Below are 13606 nucleotides of genomic sequence, written 5' to 3' on the forward strand. Positions count from 1 at the left end.
TTGCTTGTATACTGCTCTTAGATGCTTTTTGATCTTCCTGTAACACCAGTAACACCAGTAACACCAGTTATTTAACAGTACCTCAGTTTCACTACTGCTGAAGTTCTTCTTCTTCTTACAGCCTTCCTTTGGTGGCATCTCTCCAATTCTTGGCCATGTGTCAGTATTAACACACGGCACAAAAGCTGCCCTTGTTTAGGTGGTGTTACCTATGCTGATAGTAAACAATGGGCCACACGCTCCAGTTTATGATCAAGTGGTATTCATCATTCAGCACACTTGGATAAAAGCAGATTTGGATGGTTAAGAACGTTTGGTGCATTTGCAGTTGACTTCTCTTATTTTTTCTCTTAACAGAAAAATAAGAGAAAATACAAAATAAATTTAAGAGAATGTAGCTGCATGACGCCCCCTTCGTCTTTTTTGACCCTCGCTTTGGATAAGGAAAAACTCCCCCCAAAAAAACCTCACTACCTCCTCTCCACAATGTAACCTAGAAAAAAGACAGGCTACACAAACTGAAGCACATCATTCACACAGATAGGAGAGAGAAACAAACACACAGAGGGAGGGAGAGCGAGAGACGAGGCAGAATGGGGCTCACAGGAAAGCCGGCGTCCCAGAAACTGGGATTACTGAAAGTCTGTCCCTGTCCCTGTGGAAACTTATGGGCTGAAACTAACCAGCTGTGTGGCAGGTTACTGGCTCCTTTTAGTCCTCGGTTGGGCAGAAGGGATCGGCCCTTGCTTGTCATTTACGACTCCTCTCTCCCAGCTTGAATGTAGTGTCCACCTTAATGCACCTTCAGGATATGACTGGTGCATCGTGAAAATGTGGCCTAAGCAGCACAGATGTCAATGCGTGATCTTTTTAACCGCAGTGTTGCTGCTCGTCCTTTTGTGCAGATCTTTATTTCAGCTTTTGTCTTGCCAGAATGTGCCCGAGGCTGCCATTATGGAAAGCATCCACTGTATCTTTTTCATTTGCACAGTCAACTTTTAAATATGTTAATACATTCTAATGGCTTACCTACATTCAGTACTATTTATTAGATTAGATTATTTTAAACATGTAACAAATAATAAGACAACAAAACAGGAAAAAGGAATAAAATGAAGAGCAAACATATACAGCAAATTCTGAATAAACTGAGTAAATAAATAAATATGACATGTTCGAAAAGGAGTAGGCAGAAGTAAACACTTATAAGGTCCTACACTCTTCCATAACTTAAATGACCTAAATGATGAACCTAATGTTTTTGCACATAAATAAGCATCTTAATACATAAAACAAATGGAAACAAACATAAAAAACAAAACAAAACAAAACAACATCTACATCGAGCGTCACAGTCCCGAGAGAGACAGGGCCCCTGTACCTCTCAAAAACATTTTTTAAAAATAGAATTAGACATACAGTTAACTTAACAATCATTTTGGACCATTGCTGTAGACACATTGTGTTTTGGATTAGTTTAAATCAGAATCACTTGTTTAGATTAATTCGTAAAAGTAGTAGTGTCATCAAAAATGAAATATTTTCAGTAAAATAGTGTTTACTGTAGAGCTGGTTGTATTACGTTGCATTACATAATTTAAGTATTCATATTTTTGTTGGGTCTCAGTGTATATCTTCCAGTTATTTATTTATTTAACTGTATATACTTTGCTGTGACTATAGGCCCGGGCAATATGCTATGATATGAGCTATACTGACAAGGACTGTACAACACCATTGCACCTCTATAATACTGTCTTTGTGTAATATAGATGTTTCAGTCAGTTATCACAAAATGATGCATTGTCATAATCAATTGTTGTGGTAACCATGGCTGTCAATCGATTTAAATATTTAATCACGATTAATTGCATGATTGTCCATGATTAATCGTGATTAATGGCAAATTAATCACACATTTCTTATCTGTTCAAAATGTACCTTAATGGGTGATTTGTCAAGTATTTAATACTCTTATCAACATGTGAGTGGGCAAATATACTGCTCTATGCAAACGTATGAATATATTTATCATTGGAAATCATTTAACAACACAAAACAATGACAAATATTGTCCAGAAACCCTGACAGGTACTGCATTTAACATAAAAAATATGCTCAAATCATAACATGGTAAACTCACCCCAACAGGCAACAACAGCTGTCAGTGTGTCAGTGTGCTGACTTGACTATGAACTGCATGTGATTATCATAAAGTGGGCATGTCTGTGAAGGGGAGACTCGTGGGTACCCAGAGAACCCATTTTCATTCACATATCTTGAGGTCAGAGGTCAAGGAACCCCTTTGAAAATGGCCATGACAGTTTTCCTCACCAAAATTTAGCGCAAGTTTGGAGGGTTATGTTAATTAATTGATGCGTTAAAGAAATTAGTGGCGTTAAAACGAATTTGCGTGAATGCGTTATCGCGTTAACTTTGACAGCCTTAGTGATAACCAAATACACAATATTTGAAGAAACATTTTTACTAAAAGAAAAAACATGAATAAGGCATCACTTTTGTGTAATTTCAAAGTAAAGTAAAGTAAAGTTATCGTCAGATACCATTATATCTTGGAAATTATGAAATATGTGAATGACATTTTGCCTGCACCACACACCCCTTTTACGTCTTAATCATGAGGCGATTTCATATTTATTGGTGGCCATGTAGGACCTATTATCAGATTTAATCACTATAGGAAGGCCACTGATGTGAAGGCAAACGTTCAGCTGTTAGAAAATATTTTTCCCAAAAGACATTTTTGCATTAATTTGTTTGCAACAATAAAGACTCTACCCATTTCCTGCCTTCATAGGCTGTGCTCCTGCTTATTGTTGTAACCCTCTTATCATCAAAGAGAGAAGAATAACCAAAGTGCTTTACTTGTATTCACTTTCTTACCTTGTCCGCCTCAATTTTAAGTGTTTCTCCAGTACTTCTCTGAAGTGTATTATTGGATGTGCAGGGGTATGTGCTGTAGTGGTGGTGTTGTCTCTTGAGAGAGTAATAAGTGCTCTAGCACAGCGGCGGCCTTTCCTCAGGTATAGCTTCAGATCAGCGTGAGCGAGGTAACAAAGGGGTTGTTCAAGAATAGTACTTTTTGAATCGCTTCATTAGAACCATTTGGACCACAGAACCTCAAGGCTGTGGAGGGGTTTCTATGGTAACGGTTGTATTTATGTGTGTGTGTGTTCCCCCCTTAGGAAAATGGCATCGAGGCAGTCTTCGCTCCTCATCCTTGCCCTGCCTGGGCTCTCCCATGGGACAGCTTACCAGGGGCTATCAACCCCATTGAAGGTAATGTCAAATCTCTGCCTTGTGGCTCTTTCCTTTCTCCAGTTTCCTTTTGCCCTTCTGTCCTCGCACACTCTTCTGTGCTCTTTTGGCCTGTTTCTTCTTCTTTTGTTTTTCTTGTTCTTGTTCCTAACCCTAACCCTCCTCCTCTCATCATTTTCACCTCCTCTATCTCTTAATCTGTGTGCCTCTGCATAACACCTACTCCCTCTTTCTTTCGGCTTATTACTTGGTGAAAGCTTAAACAAACACTACTGATACTTTGTATGAAGTAAGAGCGAGGAATGTGCATAAATATTTGCATAAAACCTTCCCGTGCTACTGTAGCCTGGTGATTTTCAGTGGCACCTTGCCGCCCCCTCTCAAAAGAAGAAATATTAGACACATTGCAGAGCTTTCTGTTGAGCCTCAGCTGGATGTTTCTCCCCATGATGAATTTTAAAGTGCTAATCTCGATGTGTTATCCTCCTCGTGTTGTGGAACGAAAGTGTGGAATAGGTCTGTGACTGAAACAGACTCGGCACAGCAGAAACCCGCAAAAAACATGCACACACTGAAGGCAAAAACAACTAATGTGCAGCGTGGAACTTGTGCTTATGCTTTAGTGGTTACTGATTGCAGTGAGAGCGGTATCTAATAGGCAATGGAAGTCTTGTTGATTGCTGCCCCAGGTGGCACTGGTGAAGCAGAAAGAAGAAATCTCCATGTTTCTTTCTCTCCATTTCTCTTGCCTGCTTTGTTTTTCTTATTATTAGTGAGATGTCTGTCGGCAGTGATGCTAAATGGTGTGAATGCACGCGTTGGAGCGGCTGTAATCTATCAGTGTTATTGTTTATAAGGAAACGGAGAGGGTTCATAAAGACACACATATATACATAATATGAATATTTAGACGTTTCGTTTTCTCTTCATCACTGCGTTATGCGTTCATTTCTTGCTTCCCGTCCTTTTCAGTTATGTGGAAAATTGTGACAAGCAGAAGTTGATTCTCATCGCTTATTCCTCCACTTATCAGAGAACACAGGAAATTGAAACTGCAGAGGTATTTCATTATCAAGATATGCATGTATATGGCACCGCAAGTTCAGCTTCCTCCCTCTCTCGGCTCTTGTGTTAGTGCAGGCCTACTTTGCACTTCGTTACCTCCTGTAGTGTCCTGTGAATGAGCTTCAGTATAACTTTGACTCTAAACAAGAAGAATTGTATGATAAGCTTAACTTTATTTCTATAGTACTTTTTTAGACCGATGGTTACACTGCTTCACAAAACAATTACAGAGAATGGTTAAATGGAGATAATCAACTAAATGAGTTCTGAATACAGATGTCATAAGTGTTTTGTTTTGTTTCATTGCTCACTGAAATCACCAGTTTGCAGTCCATCTTTTACTTATTTAGCTTTAATTAATTGAACTGCAATGATTATTTGAATCAGAAATTAATTGGCAACTATTTTGATAGTCGATTAATCGTTTTTGTCATTTTTCAAGCAAAAGTGCAGAACATTCACGGATTCCAGCTTCTCAGATGTGAGGATTTGATGCTTTTCTTTGTCATATATATTTTGGTTGAATAAAACATGCTTTCTAAATAGATCACCTTTGACTTTGGGAAATTTTAACAGGCATTTTTCTGACATTTTATCTGCCATTTTAGCGACTATTAATCATTATTATAATAATTGGCAGATAAATCTATATGAAAGCAGCACTAATAATGAATATCACCACGTCGGTATGTATTTTTTTATTGACTCAACAAACAACATTCACCACAAATAATTTTTTGTGAAATCAAGTGTTTGGTGGTGTGAATATTCCACACACTTCAATCCGGTATGACTTTAATTCAAAAGCTTTAATTGGTTTAATTACTTTATTAATTGGAGATACATATACAGCAAATTCAGCAATATTAGAGCAGTGACACTCTTTAAAAGCTCATTTGTTACCTTGTCTGTACATTTGGGATCATTGCCCTTCTGCATTGTTCTAAAATGAACCACCCGATTCGACTGTTATCAGGCCATTAAATAGGCGTCATCCGACGCTATAAGCACTGTGGGTCAGTAGGGGGCCTACTATATTGTAAAAGTGAAACTTAAAAGCTACATTTTCTAACATGTAGTAAAACTGAGTGAACCGTTAGTAGTAAAACAAAAGTAGTAGTAGTAGTAGTAACCTGACAGTCCCTGTGTCATTTCAAGTACAAAGTGCTTGATTAGAGTCAACACAATAAAAAACATCATTATTATTTTCTGACTGCACCGTGCTAGCTGTAATTTTGACAGCCATTTGTAGACTATTCATTTATTTCCACTGTACAACTTAATCATCTGTTTCCCAAAAAACCCCACTGCCATCTAGACAGAAGTGCTCTTGATGATGTGGGCAGCGTATCTATTCTGAGAATGAGAGAGAGACTACATTTTAGCCGCCCTACTTTTGTCGGCACTCTGCATGATAAACGGCACTGTTGATACGTCCTTCTGCGGTATTAGTTGTAGGTAGGTAGCCCCTGTGTTTCACGGCTGTGTAATTAAAGAGGAGCAGAGACAAGAGGCAGACAATTTGTACTGAACCCCAGCGCGTGGGCTTTCCCATCTATCTACCTCCACTATACACAAATGGCTGCACACATGCCCACACGTACTACAGGGACAATTTCCCTTACATATGCATACATATTTCCATACATGCAAAACTAATATAACACACGCTAGTCTTTGAAAGCTGCTTTATTTCTTGGCTTTTTTCATGTAAGTGCATATATAGTATTTGGATAGTTTGTTCTGGCTTCGTACTCCAAAGCATTGGCTGTAAAGTGAAACAATGTTAAGAAGTGGTGACTTTCAGCTTTAATTTGAGTGTTTACATCAATGAACACATTTAAGCCTTTTTTATTTAGACCCCTGAAGGGTAGAAGAGACTACAATTTGCATAGCCAGTATGGATGTGAAGACCTCCACACGCCCTTACAGCTGCACTTTATTCTTGTGGTAGTTTGAAATCCATTATTCTGATATAGACCCAAAACTATAAAAACTCTTATCACTGTCTTAAAACTTCGCTGTATGTTTCTTTCAGACGTGTAGTTCATATCTACTTCTACAAAACAGGTGTAAGATAATCACACATTCATTACTATACTATATACTATGATAAACACTTATTTTATACATTGATCCAGTGTGTTGACCCAACTAATTGACATTTTAATGGTAACAAGTCCTACACACTGACGCTCAGGTATGCACAATGTGTAGAGGAACAAAGGGACCTCTGTGCATGAGGGCTGTTTACGTTTTTGCCCCCCTGCCTGCAGACACGTAAACAGCCCTGTGAATACAGGGGCCATTGTATAGAGCAGCCAACGTCTTGTCTGCAGCGCTTCACTTAATAGAGGGAGGAGGGGAGGCAGCGAATAAAGCGGGTTAGGATGATGGAGTGTGTGACAGTGAGATTGAGATAGGGTGGTGAGACAGCCTGAAGAGAGACAAGGGTTATCAGGAGAAAACAAGGCAGGGGAAGAGGGGTGAGCGAGACAATTGAGCATAAAAAGGGGAGGGCTGGCGTGGAAACTACATAGTTGTCATGCTTTGAGACCTGCTGCTGTTCGGTCCTCCGGGGTTGTTTTGGTACAAGGAGATGAGATGAGCTCCCGTGTCTTTTTCTTAGGTTACAAGAGTATGACAGAAGTTGAACCGCTGGAGTGAAAACTGGCTCCATTTGTCTCTTGTCTCCCTGCTTCGACTACAGCAGAGATGTGATTGAGATTGCAACTCCACACTGGACTAGTGTGTTTTTTCCCCTTTTCTTTTGTTGTGGTTTGGTAGAAGTAGAAGAAAAAGTTGAACAATGGACAGTACCTTGTGATTATTTGTAGATATATTATCACAGTTTTTATCCCAGTCATGATGCAACATCCTGTCTCTCTCTCTCTCGACACTCGCTAACGTTACGCACACAACTTACGCACTGAGTTATTCCTTAAAGGAGTTTGCTACTTGTAGGCAAGCCCCCAGGATGAGCACTGAATTTTGAAGCCAAATTTTGTAGTGGCCAAATGGTGGAATTACACCTTCCAGGTTCATCACGTGATACCATTGGACAGACTTTTTCCCATAGACTTCAATTGGGAAAGAGACGCAGATAATCAGCGGATAAGATCAGCGGATAATTTTTTTGAGGTAAATCAACTTCCCAGCAGCTTTCTCCAGCGCATGTAGGAAATTATTTTCTACCGGCCAGTGTGGCGGGTGCACATAATTTACTCGCCAAAGACTAAATTTACTCACATTTGGCAGCTGGCGGACAGAGCTGTTTCCAGCTGCTTCATATTTACCATGCAGACATGAGAGGGGAATCGATCTTGTCATCTAACTCTTGGCAAAAAAGCAAATAATTTCTCAAAATGTTGAACTATTCCTTGAACATCCTCCATATTCAGTCAAATTTTGAATTTCCATCCATAAAGTCTCTCAAAAAGGAACATTTAGAAATCTGTTTCTCTGTTTTTATATGCTATACATTGTATGTTATATGGTCTTCTTAAACCTGCAGTACCTGACTTTTTTGGCCACTTGTGGGCAGCGAAAACAAGCTGTAAACCCAACGCTGACATATTCTCACCTTGTTGAAAGATGCTAAAACTCAGTAGTGCTGATAGTAGCGCTTGTACGGGTTGATCGGTGCAGTAATTGGCTATTCAGCAATATAATGGCCAAGCAGTGTTAAGTGATTTCACAGCATCCTGAGGCGGAATTAAAAGGTGTTTTTTGAAACTATGTTGCTTCAGCTGAGCTGAAACTTTGTACTCCTTCACAGACTTCCTCCTACATCATCATCTTCTTTGTAATTCAGATCCCAATAGAAATGTTGGCCACACCAGAAGTCTTGGCCCACACTTCTCGGTGCTTTGCTTGTTTTCTGCACTGTGCACAAGTCTAATGAGCAGTTAAACATCTGTCATGTTTAGTTTCCAGTTACCCCTCAGATGCTTACCATATTGCTGTGGGAATAGGAAGATTTGTCTGTAAAATGCATCAAGATGGAATATCAATCCAACAACAACTTTCAGATATTTTATTATGTAGGCGGATATGTTCTTTTCTTTCTCTGACTTTGATTTGAAGATGTTAAATGTGCTCTGATGCAGCGATGCGGTGTTGATTTCATCCGTTTCATCCACTGCCTGTAATGGCTGTGATTTCCCTTCAGGCATATCATCTCACTGTTATTTAACTTAGATGAAGATAATTAGCTGGTTTTGACTCAAGTCCAGATTTATGAATTTCCTTTAACATTTCCTTAATTTTCCTAGACTACATATTGAGCAGGCGCCCTAAGGAAACAGCACAGTTTCTCTCAGCTGCACTTCACTCTAGTGCATTATCGTTAACTTTAATAAGGAACCTTGCAAAGATTTAATTTTGCCACTTATTGAGGATTGTTTCTTTAAGAGGATCTGTAAGCGCATCGTGACATTTCATTACTGTCAGACGTCACAGTTTGCATAGTGTTTTATCTGATTATAATCAGTGTAAGGTATTTGTAAAAATACAAATAAGAAATAAGAATATGGAATTGTGATAAAATTGATAGAATTTCGATTAATTGGGCAGCCATATCTGAAACGCTTTGTTTGAGCTAGAGTCGGCCCAGTCTGCTCTGATTGTTCAGCTGGCGCACTCTGTTGTGATTGGTCAACTGAACCAAACTCTTTGGACTCTACTCCAGCTCCACTCTAACTAGCTTTGTTTGAGGGCGTGCCAAACTAGCCGCTAGGCAGGTATTATGCAAATGTGTTACTTGGTGACATCACCACGTTACGGAAGAAAAGGCGGGACTTCCTGCAAGGCATTTCAGGCAGTTCAGGAGCAGTGTTTCTGTAGGGTGTAACTCCCTTTGGCCTGAACTTTGGGCTTTGAAACTTTGCAGACCTTTTACATGCCCAAAAAAGTATATAACACACTAAAGGTAAGAGAAAAGGCACAAAAGTACAATAGGTCCTCTTTAAATGTATTTTTCTGAATTCAAGCAGGAGTTCCACTGAAACCTAACTGAATTTCACATCATATGACAGTCTGTTGGCCATAGTCCACGAATTGCAAACCACTGGCCTAGTCAGATTTAAAGCAGCTCTAATCAATATTTTTGTATTAACAATGGATCAAATGATAATGTGATTTGCACTTCCCTTCAGCTCTGTGGAGCTCTTAAGCTGATGAACATAGTGTAGTGCAACATTTAACAGCTTAAGAGCCAGATATTTCCCTCAGGAGTTGGTGGAGACTAAATCAGGTCTAAAAGGAGAGCTAATATTTGAATTATTTGGCAGAAACACAACATAAAATGAAATATATATAATGTTGTTCTGTGTCTGCTGGGCAACTGTTTGCTAACATGTTCACCCACCTGCCTGTATTTTAGCCCTCACCTTTGGTCATGAACTTTCAGTAGTGAATGAAGGATTAGATTTGATTGTATCTGAATCCAAGGTTAACTTTTCTTAAGATACAATAGACCATAGTCATCAATTAAAATGAATCCATACTCTCACTCTTACTGGCATGGATGCAACAGCAAATATGTTTTTTATTGACTTGACATCTAAGTAAATCAACCACACATATAAGTCATTATACATCCAATTCCAGGAGAAACTAGAAATGTGGTTGATTGAAATGTTTTGATTTGACTCAGTCTGAGCACAAACACGTTTCCCTGTCCTACCCGTGGAGCTTTTGCACAACACTTCAGTCATCCAACAGAATTGGATTCTGTGTACAAGGCTGTTTTTTTGCTGTCCAGCTGACAGGCTGAATGAAGCTCTGCTGAGAAAAACACAGCAGGCTTAGTCACAGATCAGTTTAACTGCTGGCCTGCATATTACCACACAAGCTTAGTCGAGAGATTAGGTTGACTGAGTCTCTCTCTCCCTTTTCCCCTCTGTGTTCTTTTGTAAATGCGATAGTGTTTTTCGGGGTTGTGAGTTCAAAACAAGTGACATGGGCAAAGTCGAGGCAAGATAATTTAAAAAAAAAAAAGTGTCTGCCTGTCGGATTCTTGTCAAAAGGTGCTTGCCATCCTTAGGCTTCTGTCAGACAAATGTCAAGGGTAATCTAGATGGAAGATAGTGCGTGGGTTTTTGCCTCAGACACTTTCTATGTGCACACAAATTCTACTTAGACCAGTCCTCGTTGATGTAAGCCTGAGTTCATGAGAGACAGATTTCCTAACTCTAAGTAACTTACTGATCTTGTCAACTTTCAAAAATTCAACTCTCCCTCTCCAAATGCTTGTAATGAATAAAATATTCTGCGTCAGAGCGTCTTATAGAATGTTTGATCCAGGAATCTGAGAGTTGCAAAGGAAGATTAGTAGGAATTGCTACAGCAAATGTGCCAGACAAACCTTGAACCCTTTTTTAACATTTCCTTGAGACAGGAGAGCGGATATCTATATTTCTCCCATAAAAGACTCTACAGGCATGCTAGCGTCTCTGTGAGGATGTACTTAGACACAGTGGAGCTTTCAGCTAAATGCTAATGTCTGCATGCTAACATGCTCAGAATGACAATGCTAACATGCTGATGTTTAGCAGTATAATGTTTACTATATTCACCATCTTAGTTTAGCATGCTGACAGTTACTAATTAGCACTAAACACCAAGTATAGCTGAAGCTGATGGTAATGATATTAGCTTTGCAGGGATTTGAACATAAACCAGGTACGGAACAAATTTTCACCTCATGGTGGTGCTAGATGAAAAGTGAGGGCACCAACAACGTTATTACAATTGAGAAGGACATGAACCTCAGTACCAGTGGGCAACCTCCGTGGTTGGAAATGTGAAGCTAATGCGGAACTGCCTTAATCTTGCATTCTTTCTAATAGCCAGCAGGGGGCGACTCCTCTGGTTGCAAAAAGAAGTCTGATTGAAGTCCGTTAGAAAATGAGCCTACTTCTCACTTGATTTATTACCTCAGTAAACATTGTAAACATGAGTTTATGGTCTCAATCGCTATAGTTTCAAGTCTTCTTCAATACAGCATGATGTTCATTTAGTAAATTATGGTCCCATTTAGAGTCAGATAGACCATAAAGCAGGGGATGCTTTAGGGCGTGGCTACCTTGTGATGACAGGTTGCTACCACGCCGTTGTCTGATCTGTGAGTTGTCCGTATTTTCGCCTTAGAACTTTAACCCTTTCACAGTGTGTTTTCAGTTCATGAAAGTTAATAACCAAGATGGCATCAGCCAAAAACTGAGATGGCGATGGCCAAAATGCTGAACTTGAGGCTTCAAAACCGTAGTCCACAACCCAATGGGTGGCGTCACGGTGACTATGTCCACTTCTTATATACAGTCTATGCTCAGTACCAAATTGCAATGCAATCTATCCCATATTTGTCAAGAAATTTCTCTCAAAACCACAAATATCAACCTCACGGTGGTGCTAGAAGAACAGTGAAGCGATCATCAAAGTTGTTTTATTGTCTGACAGGGAACCATGAATGTTTGTGCAAAAAAAATTGGGTCAATCAATCTAGTAGATGTTGAGATGTTGAGATGTTTCACTGGATAAGTAAAGACTTTGACTGTTGGATGAAAATTCAGGGGAACACCAAGATCAGTAGTCTTCATCTTCTGAGGACAATCAATGTTTGTACAATATTTATGACAATTCCTGCTAGTTAATTTAATCGACAGATCTGTGAAACTGAGTTTCTCCACAAAGAATCACACAAATGCACCACTTTAAATATTGTGTTTACCAGAGATGTGCTCATAAGTTTCTTGGAAATGAGTCATTCTGCATGAATAAAAAGCTTAAAAAACAACTAATCAACAAATGAAATCTTAGTCAACCAAGATCAAAACAATGTTAATCGACTGATAGACTAAGAGGGGGCAGCCCTAGTTTCTGTCTGTGGTGGACCAATCGTCCGACAGACCGACATTGCCTAGAGCCATGGCTAAAAGTTGCACATGTGAAAGTGTTCAGATTTTCTGTTTGCCTTCAAGGAGAGGTGTGTGTGTTTACCAGCTTAAAGCACGTAAAGCTGTCAATCTTGTATGTACAATTAAAGGTAAATTGCCTGTTATTAAAACTAGAGATCAAAGAGTTTTTTTCCGAGAGCACATGTTAATAATACAAACACATAGATGTGATTTGATGAAAATGTTGTTATTGAACATTAGCAGGGAATATCTGTTTGTACTGTGTGCTGGCATTTGGTTAACACCTCATTCCCTTGAGCTTACAGCTCCAAACAGCAGGCTGTGGCTTCCAAATCACTCCCCTCATTCTCAATTAATTGAACTCATTAGAGCCTTTAAATTGGAGATTTAAAGATAACGCGGTAAACATGGGACCAGGCACAACAGGCAGCCAGCTTTGTTACTCCCAATTAGAGGGATAATTGGCACTTTATTTCTACAATTCAAGTTCAAACACATCTAGACTCCCTGGAGGAGTACCGCAGAGTTTCACTATTTGCAGTGATGTTTGAGTTGTGCCCATTTAAATGCGGAGCCACTGGCTGCCTCTATGATGAGCTCCCTGCAAATGTCATATCATGAATATTCATTTGTCTCCTTAGTTTTGTTTTGTTCAATAATCTCTAGTGAGGCAGTGTGGTGTGGGTATGGAGCGGGGAGACGTTTTGCCTAACCCTCGCCAGCTTCCAGTGGGTTTTGGATTACATAGTGTTTCTTATGCCGTTTCACCAGACTCATAATTAATTACTGATTAGTGTTTTCAGCCCTGAGTAGAATGTAAAACCAAATCTTTTCTCTGCAGGCCTTTCCTTTGGAGCACAGTTTAACACGATTTGTCTATTAAAATCTTGTTTGTTTGTTTCTAATGGAGAGATGACATTTCAGTTCAGATTGAATGTACTAACTTTTCTGTTATCTTTTAGTTGCTTGTACGTTTTCACTTTTGCCTTTATAGAGATATGACAAAAGTGTTTTGGTGTGGACTGGATGACAAACGCAGTTTTCTTTTCCTTCAGAACACACATAGTATCACCAGTGATGGAAAGTAACTAAGTACATTTACTTAAGTACTGTACTTGAGTATAATTTTGAGGTACTTTACTTGAGTATTTCCATTTTCTGCTACTTTATACTTTTACTCCACTACATTTATTTTATAACTTTAGTTACTAATTACCTTGCAGATTCAGATTAATAATACAAAATATAATCAACAAATAAATTATGATATATTATTATAGGTTCAAATAAGATAAGATAAAAAGTACCTTCACCTTTACCTGCTGCTACATTAACGATGAACA

At 39.1% G+C, this 13606-nt stretch overlaps 1 protein-coding gene across 1 annotated transcript in view; it reads left to right on the forward strand.

Annotated features, from left to right (window-relative positions):
• gstcd (glutathione S-transferase, C-terminal domain containing) overlaps nucleotides 1-13606 on the forward strand; it is a 59502-nt gene that overhangs the window by 7589 nt on the left and 38307 nt on the right. Inside the window, exon 5 of the mRNA XM_074629282.1 lies at nucleotides 3207-3300. Coding sequence (XP_074485383.1) covers nucleotides 3207-3300 — 94 coding nt within the window. The remainder of the gene's footprint in view (nucleotides 1-3206; nucleotides 3301-13606) is intronic.

The sequence above is a fragment of the Sebastes fasciatus genome, chromosome 3, assembly GCF_043250625.1.
Source record: "Sebastes fasciatus isolate fSebFas1 chromosome 3, fSebFas1.pri, whole genome shotgun sequence".
In the NCBI taxonomy this organism is placed as follows: Eukaryota; Metazoa; Chordata; class Actinopteri; order Perciformes; family Sebastidae; genus Sebastes; species Sebastes fasciatus.